The 13,424-nt window shown below is 35.7% G+C and overlaps 2 protein-coding genes across 2 annotated transcripts; one reads left to right on the top strand and one right to left on the bottom strand.

The window, feature by feature from the left end:
• The first annotated feature begins 201 nt into the window (after positions 1 to 201).
• LOC117989587 (uncharacterized) lies at positions 202 to 1,737 on the top strand. Its single transcript, XM_034976951.2, has 3 exons — positions 202 to 359; positions 997 to 1,123; positions 1,488 to 1,737. Exons 1-3 carry the CDS (start codon positions 257 to 259, stop codon positions 1,609 to 1,611), a joined length of 354 nt encoding a protein of 117 aa, XP_034832842.1. The 5' UTR covers positions 202 to 256; the 3' UTR covers positions 1,612 to 1,737.
• A 1,849-nt stretch (positions 1,738 to 3,586) lies between these two features.
• LOC117989588 (uncharacterized) lies at positions 3,587 to 13,020 on the bottom strand. Its single transcript, XM_034976952.2, has 3 exons — positions 12,860 to 13,020; positions 5,840 to 5,960; positions 3,587 to 5,172 (listed from the first exon to the last, which is right to left on the bottom strand). The coding sequence occupies exons 1-3, from the start codon at positions 12,954 to 12,956 to the stop codon at positions 5,052 to 5,054; spliced, it is 339 nt and encodes a 112-aa protein (XP_034832843.1). The 5' UTR covers positions 12,957 to 13,020; the 3' UTR covers positions 3,587 to 5,051.
• Positions 13,021 to 13,424: the final 404 nt, after the last annotated feature.

Below are 13,424 nucleotides of genomic sequence, written 5' to 3'. Positions count from 1 at the left end.
TTATACTGAAAAATCAAAAAATTGCTACAGGATTTTCAAAAACCTATATCCACGCGGACAAAATTGTGGGCATAATCTAGCTCTTAATAATTTCATCTACTAATACCTATACCTTTTTTATTAAACACAATATTGACGCTATTATAAATATAACTATAAAAAAACCTGTTGCAAGCGTCCTTATATAAAGCTCGTTGTAATAACAAATACACACTAGTTTAAAATTGCTCATTGTCTAAGCTAGAACTCAGAAATTATGTTTGCCATGTTGAAATACGTGTTTTTTGCGTTGATTCTACACAAAAGTGTCGAAGCTTACGTTGGTATTATACGTGAAGAAGCAAAACCGGCAAAATTTGGTTAGTAAAAACCTGCATTATCGAATTTGTCATCATTGATCATCGATGCATAAAGCTACGGTCACATCCGCGCGTCATGAACGCGAGATGCGGGACGCGTTAGAGGCGCGATGCAGGAGCGTCCACTACGCGAATCTATACGTGCACTGTGTAACTTGGTTGGGTAGGCACGGGCAGGTGTTTCCGCTTCGTAGGACTCACTTTGGTCGCGCAGGCTTGGATGATAAAATAATTTAGGGCCTTGCATTGATGATCCATGGTAACATAAAACTAATTGTATTAGTATTTTCGTAAAATATAAGTCTATGCTACTCATTCTGTCTGTATTATTTTGATTGATTGTTCCGAATCAGCTCAGCGCCATCTATGTAATAATGTTTGAACTACGTGGTGACTCACCACATAGTTCAAGCAGTGCGAGAAACGGGAGAGCAGTTTTTAATTGCGTTGGTACACAAACCATTTTGGGATGCCTTTTTAGGGGCTTTAGCAAAAATCTGATAAGGTTAGGTAGTATGTATAATATTGATGTATATTATTATGGTACCTACTTCCTATTATTATTATCCAACCTCATCATCATCATATTTTGTATCACTAGGTATGTATCTAGTATTCATTTCTATTTTATTTTCAGCTGATGAAGAAGGTTGTTATTTTCCAAAATATGATCGCATGATACAAGTCGACGTTCCTTTCACGCCAATAGATGACACTTGTGAAAATTATATTTGCAAGGACACTAAAGAGATCTTCATTGAAGGGTAAGTACCCCCATTTTTATTTTTTATTTTTTTAAATACTTTTTTGGAAATGTCAAATAGATCCTTAGTGGTGGTAATTAAAATAAAACTTAATATAACATAGGATTGAACAAAAATTTAAAATTCATCATCAACCGATAGACGTCCACACTCCACAGCTGGGCATAGTTCTCTTGTTGGAACTTCCACACGCCGCCGTCTTGGGCCACCCGAATTCGACGGCTCCCTGTGACTCGTTTGGTGTCGCCTATCCATCTAGGGGGGATCTTCCAACGCTGCGCTTTCCAGTGCGAGGTCACCTTATTCATGCATCTTGGGGACCAACCCAAAAAACATACCTTTATGTTTATTTTAAATATTTCAGGTGCAGCCCAATAGCGGTATCTGACAATTGCGAAAGAATCCCTGCAGATTTAACCCGAGCATTCCCGGATTGCTGCAGCAAGGTCCGCTGCACTCTTCCTGATGGAAAAGTCGTTGAAGTTTAACCTCAGCACTCAGTAATTACAATCAAGAGGACGTAGGATACCAAAGCAATTTTGAAAGCTTCTGTATGTCAAAAAAAATTGTTTGAAAAGTAAATCTAAGCAATAAATGTATGGTTTTGTTTGTTACCTTTGTTTTCATTTCGTATCACCATGAATTATTGTGGTCTAGTGAAAAAGTATCCATTATGGTGCTTTAACGTCACCGTCAGAAAGGTGATTACGGTAAAATAATAGCTACAATGTTACGATCGCAATCACATTTGATTAGTTATAACAGCTCAAACTACTGCACGGATCGGGCTGAAATTTGGCATGCAGATAGTTATTATGGCGTAGACATCCGCTAAGAAAGGATTTTTGAAAATTCAACTCCTAAGGGGGTAAAATAGGGATTTGGAATTTGTGTGGTCCACGCGGACGAAGTCACGGGAATAAGCTTGTATTTTATATTTTGTGTGTAAATTTAACGTTTTACCTACATACAACAGCTGTGTTCAATACATATACATACTATAAAATATAATGTGAGTGGACCTTCAACGTACATGATATTATTAGCACAATAATTACAAGCGTTACCTCATCTTTAAGGCTAAATAAAACACAGCAACTAAGGAAAAACGTCCGATTATACGTATGATAATATTATATTTTTTTATAGATAACTAGCTTATGCCCGCGACTTCGTCCACATGCACTACACAAATTTCAAGATACAGACGGACATAGGTTTCTTCTTATCCTGAAAAATCAAAGAGTTCCCACAGGATTTTAAAACCCTATATCCACGCGGACAAAATTGCGGGCATAATCTAGCTCTTAATAATTTCATCTACAAACAATTTATTATCTACTTTATTAAACACATTATACAAGCGTCCTTATATTATAAAGCTGGTAGTAATAAAAATACACTAGTTTAAAATTGCTGCAAAAATTATGTTGTTAAAGCCATGTTGAAATACGTGTTTTTTGCATTGGTTCTTTACAAAAGTGTCGAAGCGTATGTTGAAGAAGCGAAACCGGCTAAAATTTTTTAGTAAAATTTTGCATTTTTAGGGTTTTTGAAAGGTTTATAGTGCAAGAAAAAACGAAAACAAGAATATTATTTAAATATCCCGCGAAAACGCTTTTCCTGACAATATAAATATTATAGATCCTATATTTTACATGCTTTCAAAATACCCTATTGTAACGACATTGTCCATATCAGCGCTATCTATGTAATAATGCTTGAACAGTGAGTCAGTAGGAGCCATGAGTCCCCGCGCGCGACGACGACTCTATCGCCCTCAGCGCGGGGAACACAACCAGCCACGAGGCCCCAAGCCAAGATGGCGGGCCCTAGCCGGTGAAATTCCGGCTAGAAGACCAACACCGGGGTAATTGAATACGCGGGCGCCTTGCCCGGGTAAGGAGGCTACGCCTCGAGGCCCGTACCCCCGCTTGGCCTTCGGCCAACCGGAGAAGACCCTGTCGTCGAGCCATGAGCTCAGTACACGCAAGCAGTGCTCGAAATGCTCGAGTAGTTATGTTTAACGCAAAGAAGTTGGAAGTACTACTACGTATGTTAACGTTTCTGAATATAACAAAAACTATGCAACCGATAACCAGTGCATCATTCTGTCACTAGATGGGTCTGTTACATGAAACGAGTTTGAAATGTATAATAATAATAATTATTATTTTGATTATTTTATTTCGCCACCACGAATGTACATTTATTGTGCGTTTCTTTAGAGAGAAAATCGCCGATAGTTAGTCGTTTTCTCGGCGGTCGGACCACTGCTTTGTCATGCCAATCTTTATTTTCATAATGTTTAAATTAATTTGCCATGTCGTGAGTTAAGGCTTTGTTATAAAAAAAACTAAACCATCTGCTTTTAAGTATTCAAGACCTATCCCTAAGATACAACATAAAGGATCGAGGGAAATACCATCGGGCACACGGCTAGTAGTAAAATAAAAAACAAAATACAAAAAACTAATTTAATTAAATAAATAATAACAATTTGGCGGCAAGATAGCTTCTCGAGTCAGAGTAATGGCAAAGGATTCCTTCATATAATAAGAACTTCTTACAAAACATCAGGAGTTTATTAGAAGCTTAACAATATCAAAAGCTCAGTGATGCTTATAATAAGTACACGATCGATACAAAATTCTCGCTTGCTTAAAAGATGCAAGCAAACATTCCTTGTCTATTCCGATTTTTATTACAGTTCTTGTAATTCACGAAGGCGAGAGGACTTTAATTGTGGTTACGTCGGATACACGGGCATTGCGTAAGTGTGCGTGCATGTCGGACCAATCGACGCGAGCGCTCACTTATACCGATATGACTTAAACACAAGCATGAGCACTGGCCTTCGTGAATTACAAGAACTGTACCTATTCAAGTAATTTCTTTCAAGTAGTTCTTATAATGTGAAGGAGACCTTTAAGCATTATTTTAATCTCCAACTCTAATTTCAGGAACTCTATCAATATCTAAGTCTTACAGGAGCGCTAACGCTATGTTGACATTTTCAAAACTACTTTCTATTATCATCCCGAGTGTCACTAGCAATGATACTGGAAGAAGATAGCTCTGGCAACTGGCAAGTCACTTGCCTGCCGTTTTCACTGTGTACCTAAATTAGTTTTAACTAAGTTTCAGAACAGTTCACTCTTGTTTTAGTAACAAAAACTTACAGAAATTCACATTGACACCTGATTTACACATTCAACAAGTTTTATTGCTAATGGACATGTAATTAAAATTTTACATGAAAATGGAAGAAATAATTTATGTTGAAGACATCTATATTATTGCAAATTTTACAGTTACGATGAACCAAGCAAAAATTAAATTAACATAATATTTTATTTTAATATTAGTAAGTAGTTAAATCTATTTTCTTGATAGGAATAAATGATCTGCTGGAAAGTTTTCTTAATTCTACATGTTTATGTTTATTTTATAACTCAAATAGAATCATATATATATTCAATTTTAATTTTGCTTTGTCTGCGTTGTCTTTTTAATTATTTATTTTATTGCAAATCTTTTTTTATATTTGTGTACTTTTCTTTTCTTTTCTCTTTTATTGTTATCAATTATGAGTATCATCATAAATTAACATGTAACATTTCAATCAATCAATTAATCAGCCCGTTTAGGTCCACTGCTGGATAAAGGCCCCATCACACACGGTCTACTACCTTCTTTCTATTTCCCTCCACTTTCTTAAGGTCGTTAAACATTAAGAAATATAGCTGTAGGTATCCTTATTTCCTTCTCTTTTTACTTCTCGGTTGGCTTTTGCCTTCTAAACTCCTTTGTGTTTCAACGGCCTGTCTTCTTTTCCTCTACATGATCTCATATGATTTCCATCTCTATTAATTTAATGTCAACAATAACAACTCGTAGCTCCTTACTAAATCTACTTAAGGAGGTATTACTTATACAAATAATTGTCTTCTTCACACCTGATATCAGGACAGCAGTGTGGGTAGGGTCTACTGACATCCGTGTCTGTGATGAAGCAATTCGCTGAGTCTGTGCTTACTACACCACATCTGAAATAGAACAGAAAATCCAAATGTGAAAAAAATCTTGGGTGTGCCTTATTTAAAAGTCTATTCATTTCCCCTTCATATTTATCTGTAACTAGCTTATTCATACAATTTCATCTGCGCTGACTACACAAAATACAAACCTCTATTTTAACCCCTTAGGGGTTGAATTTTTAAAAATCCTTTCTTAGCGGATGTCTACGTTTAACTATTTGCACCTACATGCCAAATTTCAGCCCGACCCGTCCAGTAGTTTGAGCTGTGCAGTACTTTGAGTAGTGTGAGGTAGATCATGATAGATCAGTCACCTTTTTCTTGTGTATATTTAGACTAGCTTATTCTCGCAATTTCGTTTGTGTGGACTACACAAATTTACAACCCCTATTTTACCCCCTTATGAGTTGAATTTTCTTAAATAATTTCTAAGCGGATATCTACGTATAGCTATCAGAATGTCAAATTCCAGCCCGATCCGTCCAGTAGTTTGAGCTGTGTGTTGGTAGATCAGTCAGTCAGTCAGATTTTCCTTTGTCCTTTGATATATCGTCGCTGGTTTGTAGAAAGGGCGAATAAGCCATTTTTTAAACAGAATTTTATATAAAACAAAATAGATTCCAGTGAAGAGTTTTTACTTAAAATAATTATTCTTTAGATAAATGTTCGAACTTACGAAGCATATTCTACTCTGTAGTGTGTACATTCTATCCTGTAGCATCCGCCAAGTGGAGTCACAATTCCACCGAATGGTATGACGTCATCGATTTCTTCAACATAGCAACCCTGCTTGTGAGCTGAAACAATACATAAATAGAAGTTTAATACAACAACAAAGACTCATTTAGGGAGGATGCTAGCAGCTTAGGCATTTCTATCTTGGCCTGAAATCTCTTTATGCAGAAGCCGAAGATTTGACTTCAGACTAGGCGCTCTATAGCCACTCCTGAGGATTGCCTAGGCCAATCGAGATGTGCCGGCAATTCGGCTTTGGAGTCTAAGTTTTTTTTTTAAATTCAGTTACAAGTTAGACCTTGACTGCAATCTCACCTGGTGGTAAGTGATGATGGAAGCGGGCTAACCTGAAAGGGGTATGGCAGTTTTTATTAAACCCATGCCCCTTTGGGTACACGCGACACGGCACACACGGTATCATACCGGAATGCTAAATCGCTTGGCTGCACGGCTTTCCCGGTAGAGTGATAACTATCCACGGCCGAAGGCTCCCACCAGACACATAATATCTAGTGATATATTCTATAACACAAGAAATCTATTGGCTTATTTTAAGGTTTATTTTTATGGAATAGCTCAACGGTTATAAAAGCGGACTGAAATCGATAGGCGGTTCAAACCCCACCCGTTGCACTATTGTCGTACCTACTCCTTTTTTTTCTCCGTGGGGGCACCACAGCACCCGGGAAGGCACGGAGGTTATTACTCCTAGCACAAGCGTTACGCCTAGTTGGAGGGAAACGGGGAATATTAGACATGATTAACATGGCTAAAATCTTTTTACAAAAAAAACTAATCAAAACTAATCATAATTTATTAATAGCTACCATATTATAAGTTAAAACCGTCGATTAGAGAACTAATGAATACCAGTTATCTTCAATAAATTAATAGGATTTCCGATAAATAAATTATTGATTCTGAAAAATTATTAGAATTTATAAATTTTAATCAAATATTAACTAAAACAAGTTATTATTTAAACTATATTATTTAAAAATGTTTGTCTGCAACGGAATCTTCCTGAATATTAAATTTGATAATAAATAAGTATTTAGGTATACAATGAAAAGGAACAAAATATTTAGATGCTATAAGTCCCGCAAATTGCTATTACGGTAGAACCATGTCTCATTAATATCGAAATGACGACATTTTGACGCCATTTGACGTATATTTAAGTAAAAATATACCATCAGCTCGAAACTTCAGTCTAGTGCTGACGTCACCAAAATTCGCAATTTGTTAATATACATATACTTCATATGTATCAATAAATATTTATACCTATTATATTATGATGACCACGAATTCATCCGTGAAGATTTGGGGTTTCTGAAAATCCCATTAAGAAACCGTTGATTTTCCGTCATAAAAACTAGTCTACGGGACGCGAGCTAATTTTGAACCAAGGCATTCCGAGCCAGTGGTAGATGCTTTTGACGGTTCAAAAATACTTGTAAAAGTTCATTTGAATAAAAAATATTTCTGTTCGATTCTGTTCCAAAAAGAATAAATATGATGCTCGCGAATTCGTCCAACTGGATCTGTTAAAAATCCAATGGGAACTATTTTATTTTCTGAGATGAAATCTAGCCTATTCCCGACCCCTGGATGCAAGCTATTTTTGTACCCGTTTCGTCAAAATTAGATAGATGTATGGGCCGTAGAATTAAGTGCAAACTTTTACATTTTTATAATATTACTTAGTATGAATATTTATAGTAAGGACTAGTATCCAAAATCAAACCGGACATGATCCGAATACCTACATAGTTTGAATGATTATAATAAAATAAAATCAATACGCGAAGAATGCGCTGAATCGGTTTTTTATGATTTCGATGAACTCGTCAACAATGCAACGACCTTGCCGTCTCATCACGAGGCTTTTACCTACTTATAACGGGTTTCCATATTCTCTGTATTTCCCAAAATTCCTTGGTAGTAGTTATACGTCATGCACTTCTCAATTCATTCTAATCATAGGCTTAGAGCGAAAAAATTCTAAGCCTATGATTCTAATATTAAAATTGTGAAAGTGTGTCGCTGTCTGTTCCCTTTTCGTGGCCCATCCGTTTAACAGATTTTCCCGGATGGCACCGGTTTTTATCCCGGAAAATTGGCTTTCATCTCGGAAGACAGAGGCTTTTATCCCGGAAAATTAGCTTACATCCCGGAGGACAGATGCTTTTATCCCGGAAAATTAGCTTACATCTCGGAGGACAGATGCTTTTATCCTGGGAAATAAAATAATTCCAAATGGATGGTTGTGATTTTTATAATTGAAATATTTGTATCAAAAACTAGTAGGTAATCTACTTAATATTAAAAAGAAAAAATAATAAGTGGACCAACCAAGAATCACTTACTCACTTATCTCTAAGAGAACTCTACAAAATCATTATCTATGTAAAAATGATCAAAAGTTGAATGATCCTAAAAACTAAAAATTTCTGGCGAGTGATCTTAGTATCTTATCCATCCTATCCCATCCTATAACTTGCTAAGCGCAAATGCATTAATTTCAATAAAGCCTAGATATGAAAATTAAAAAAAAAATTGTGAACAAGCTAAAAAAATTACATTGATTTAATAAATAAAGAAGGAAATAAGGTAAATAGTAGGTACCCCATTATCAGTTAAACAGATACCAGTAATTGTATGACCTCAGGGTTAAGGCGTTATCTCGATTCCCAATAAGAAGTACAAAACACGACCTTGCGAATTATTTTTATTGTATAAGAGGACCTTGACCCACGGAAAAAGGATTTTGCAGATTTAACAACTGACATAGCATGTATTACTTTGACTATGCTACCATCCTTTTGATAAAAGGAGATAACCCCAAAAAGTAGTTTTTGAGTCAGTAATCACCAAAAACATGGAAATTTTGAAAACCAATGGAGATATTTCTAAAAAGTATGCTAGCTAGGGCCAGACTAAAAACTGATAAATGAAAATTGGCAGTCAGTGGCGACTGCCGCCAGAAATGAAAACTTATAATTATGAAATAACTGTGTTTTTTTTGAATTTTCAAACAATTGTAATATCAAAATTAAAATTTCATAACTTTTAACATTAACTAATAATAGTTTTATAATTAGCATGTCGGTGACGCAAACTTGAAGCTTTTACTCATCTCAAGACCCAAATAGTTCTAAAGGAGCTTTCACTTCAAAAACTCGGCTGAGTTTGTTGTGGCCTCTTCTTAGACCTGGGCGCGATTGGAACCCTCGTTTAGCTTTAGTTTTAAGTTTACGTAATTAATGTACGTAGGTACATCTTACAAATTCAACAACTGACCATGAAAAAGCGTACTTTTTATGTACACTTTGAATAATTAATGATTTGATTTGATTTGAAAACTTTATTACTACGATTTACGAAGCATACTTTTCTAAAAATATCTATTTTTAAAATTACCATTTTTCTTATCGATAACTCAAAAACTGCTTTTAGGGTTAGACGCCTTTTAGCATGTAGGTAGATATGTGGGATTTTTGTATTAATAAATAATAAGATAATATAAGGTTGAATAAAATTAATAAGCGTATATAAAAAACAAAGTTTACTTATTACATTACTAGATGATGGCCGCGACTTCGTCCGCGTGGATTTAGGTTTTTAAAAATCCCACGGGAACTCTTTGATTTTCTGGAATCAAAAGTAGCATAATATGTCCTTCCCCGGGATGCAAGCTATCCCTGTACCAAATTTCATCAAAATCGGTTAAACGGAAGAGCAGTGAAAAGCTAGCAGACAGACACACTTTCGCATTTATAATATTAGTATGGACGGATTCCAAAACAAGAAGGATGGCGCCGGTATGGCATTTCAGCCATCCCAATTAAACTTGTTAAATCGCAAGAACACCGCCACCAAGGCGCCCGAATGATTTAAAACAACACTCGGAATGTTTTCCACGCGATTATCACCCATACGGTAACAATAAAACTAAATTTGCATATTAATAAGACAAATTGTTAAAAAAATGCTCCGGTGAAAAAATAAAACGTCTACGCTATGGCGCCACAGTGACAAAAACGTTATTGATTTGCATTAATTGAATTAGGTACGTCTACATATTCGAAATTATGTTAGTGATTACATAATGCTGTTATTAGAATGTCTTTTAAATTTATTTTTTTAAGTTCTGCCAAATTCGTACCAGTGTAGGTACGAGACAACGACCTTTAATCTTACTACTTTCTTCAAACTCGATTATAGTTCCAAATTGCAAAACGCAAGTCACATTTATATTGCGATACTCGTACAACGGATTAAGTTTTTTTTAATTCAGATACAAGTTAGCCCTTGACTGCAATCTCACCTGGTGGTAAGTGATGATGCAGTCTAAGATGGAGCGGGCTAACCTGGAAGGGGTATGGCAGTTTTTATTATGCCCTTTGGTTTCTACACGGCATCGAGCTTAGTAGTAGGTATGATGATAGAGTTTGGAGGAGGAACCATATTTAATTCGATGTTAATTTGGCTATCGTTGTTATCAATACTAAGTATGGTTAATTTTTTTACATTGCTGCGATTGAAAAAAATGTTGAACATAATGGTTATAATATAACTAGGATTTTTTTTGTTAGTTTTTGTGTGTCAAAACGTCAAAAGTAATCACTGGTTAAAGTTCGTTTGGTGATTGTAAAATAAGCCCTGAATGAAATGCTAATGTGGCCAATTTTAGAGCTAACTTTTGTTTGATATAGGTACTAGTATTTACCTATTTAGATCCGTAAAAACAAACTGATTACTTAATCTAAAGATACATATGTATTTGACCTATTTATCAATGTCAAACGCCTTGTTTTTATTAAAACAAGGAGACCTTATTGCCTACGCTTTATAAAAATAATAATTATTAATATTAGAAAGAAGTCAACTTTGTGAGTCTGTTTGTATGTTTAGAGTAATCTTTGGATCTATTGCCTATAGTTAGAAATTAGAATCACTATCATCATTCATCAGTCTATCATCACGGACAGGACTATTCTAGCGAATAAGCCTGACATCGTGGTGGTGGACCGGGCACAGTCGAGGGTGTTTTTGGTGGACATCACCATTCCGTATGACGATAACCTCGTGAGAGCTGAGACGGAGAAAAAACGTAAAAGTATCTCAATCTGTCTCATGAGATTACCGACATGTGGCATGTGGAGTCCACTGAAACCATCCCAATCGTCATATCATCTGCAAATGGGTTGATCTCAGTCAGCCTCACACACCATCCGAGGCGACTGGGGTTCCGTGGCAGTTCGCTCGCAGCCAGGATACAAAAAGCGGTGTTGCTAGACTTGGCTAGGATAGTTCGCCGATTTCCCAACCTGTCGACCTGAAACCGCCCCGGCCCTTTGGCCTCCCCTGCCAGGGTGTAATCCTGTGCCCGGTACAAATATTTATTTATTTTTATGTATGTAAGTATAGACCTATAAATAATTAATCAAGTACTTACTTATATTATACTTATTTCTTTTGGCTTTTATATGTACTTACCTATTTTGTACACGAGTGTGATAGTAAATAATATCTATAGGATAGTAAAAATATATTACACCAGAATTTAATAAGAAAATGTGTTTTGCTTGAGAGATGACTAGGCTTGGTTCGTACGCCAGAAAGCTCGTCATAGGTCACAGAGCCAGTCATACATGCCCTTTTCATCGAACGAAATCATCGTGAGGTGATCTACATATTTTGGAAGAAGCAGGTACCTATTATCAATACCATGGTTATGACTGGTTATGATTTTTGCTTCTAAAGGTCGCCGATAGTATAACGGTTCTGACGTTTGAAGTTGAATAAAATGTGTGTATAATTAATTATAATATTACGTGGAATTCAGTACCGGTTACATGCCGGATATATAATAAAGAACAGCCAAATAGGAAGTGTTTATATAACTATTTAAAATATAATATACGAAACAAAAATCTAGGTAATGAATAATAGACAGTTCTGTGGTTCTACTTTTATAATACTAAACATTATGATCATTATAAAATAATAATAAAAAAAGAAAATGCACAATGTTAAAAAATCTATGAAAATTTATTATAGTAGGTAGATACTTAATCCGGGTGCTGCTTCTAAAAATTGTAAACTACAACATCCTGTAGAGTGTAGTTACCGTGGTATCTTGAATCTATATTAGATATTATATACTTAGGCGAAAGTGTGTCTGTCTGTCTGTTACCTTTTCATGGCACATACGTTTAATCGGTTTTGACGTTTGGTCTGAACTAAAAATAGCCTATGTCTATCTTCGTTGTGCAAGAAATGTCTGTACACTGCCTAAGGATACAGGCTTTTTAAGACATAAAAATTTATTTTTCTAAAAGTTCTCACTCTCTCCCTCAAGTATATTATGCTTGAAAAAATATTTTTAAGATTAAGTAAAGACAATTCGATGAAGCGGTAATAGTCTAGTGGTTAAGACGTCGGCCTTCTATTCGGGAGGTCGTGGGTTCGATTCCGGGCAAGCACCCCTAACTTTTTGGAGTTACGTGCGTTATAAGCAAATAAATATCATCTGCTTTAACGGTTAAAAAAACATCGTAGGAAATCTGCATGCCGGATAGTTCTCCATAATGTTCTCAAAAGTGTGTGGTATAGGCCTAAACCCTTCTCATTGTGAGAGGAGACCAGCCCCCCAATTGTGTAAGAATAACCATTTCATGGCTATCGCAATCGTCAACAAATTCTGCCCTTTGATTGGCTGTGAAAAAATGTAAACAGCGAATCAACCAATCAAAGGGCAGAATTCTTTGACGATTGCGATAGCAATGAAATGGTTATTCTTACACAATCGGGGGGCTGTTCTCAGTAGTGAGCCAGCGATAGATTGCCCCCTACTGAGAATAAGTATATATAGAAGATAGATAAGTTCCATTCTGGCAAGCCGGGATGGGTCATAGCAAGTAAAAAATAGGATTAAATAAAGACAACTCACCATGCTCTCTAGGTTTCTCTGGCAACCTCGCTCCCTGCCACACCGCTCCGCTCGCGAGCCCAGCAATCGTCATAATACACACAATCCTCGACACCATTTCCAAAAATTCTTGACAAGGTCTCTCCGCAAAGATACACAACAAGACTGACCGGGTGGCTTAGCATCCACTTGTTTTTATGTAAATTCGGCTGCCCACAGACTACCAACAAATTGTTAGCAAACTTATTTTTCTTATCAATATTCACTGTTAATGTTGAACAGGAATTCGTAAACAATACATAAATTAATTTGATCGTTGAATAACAATGACATAAAATATTATACAAGCCTATAATAATTGTGACATTTATTTGTTGTTATATTTAAATATTTTCATTTTTTATTGCCAATTTATTTATTTATGTACTGCTTTGTTACGTGGGTAACTTATGAATAACCTATTGTTTATACGTGTTCATATTGTATTTTAAAAAAACCCCTGAACCCCGGTATATGTATTTAAATATGTATATTACGTTTTTTTTCTTTGTTATATATATTTATTTTGTACACGAGTGTGAGAGTA

The sequence above is a fragment of the Maniola hyperantus genome, chromosome 16, assembly GCF_902806685.2.
Source record: "Maniola hyperantus chromosome 16, iAphHyp1.2, whole genome shotgun sequence".
NCBI classification, from domain to species: Eukaryota; Metazoa; Arthropoda; class Insecta; order Lepidoptera; family Nymphalidae; genus Maniola; species Maniola hyperantus.
Note: the sequence above shows the minus strand (reverse complement) of the source record. Positions and strands in the feature narration are given on the sequence as shown.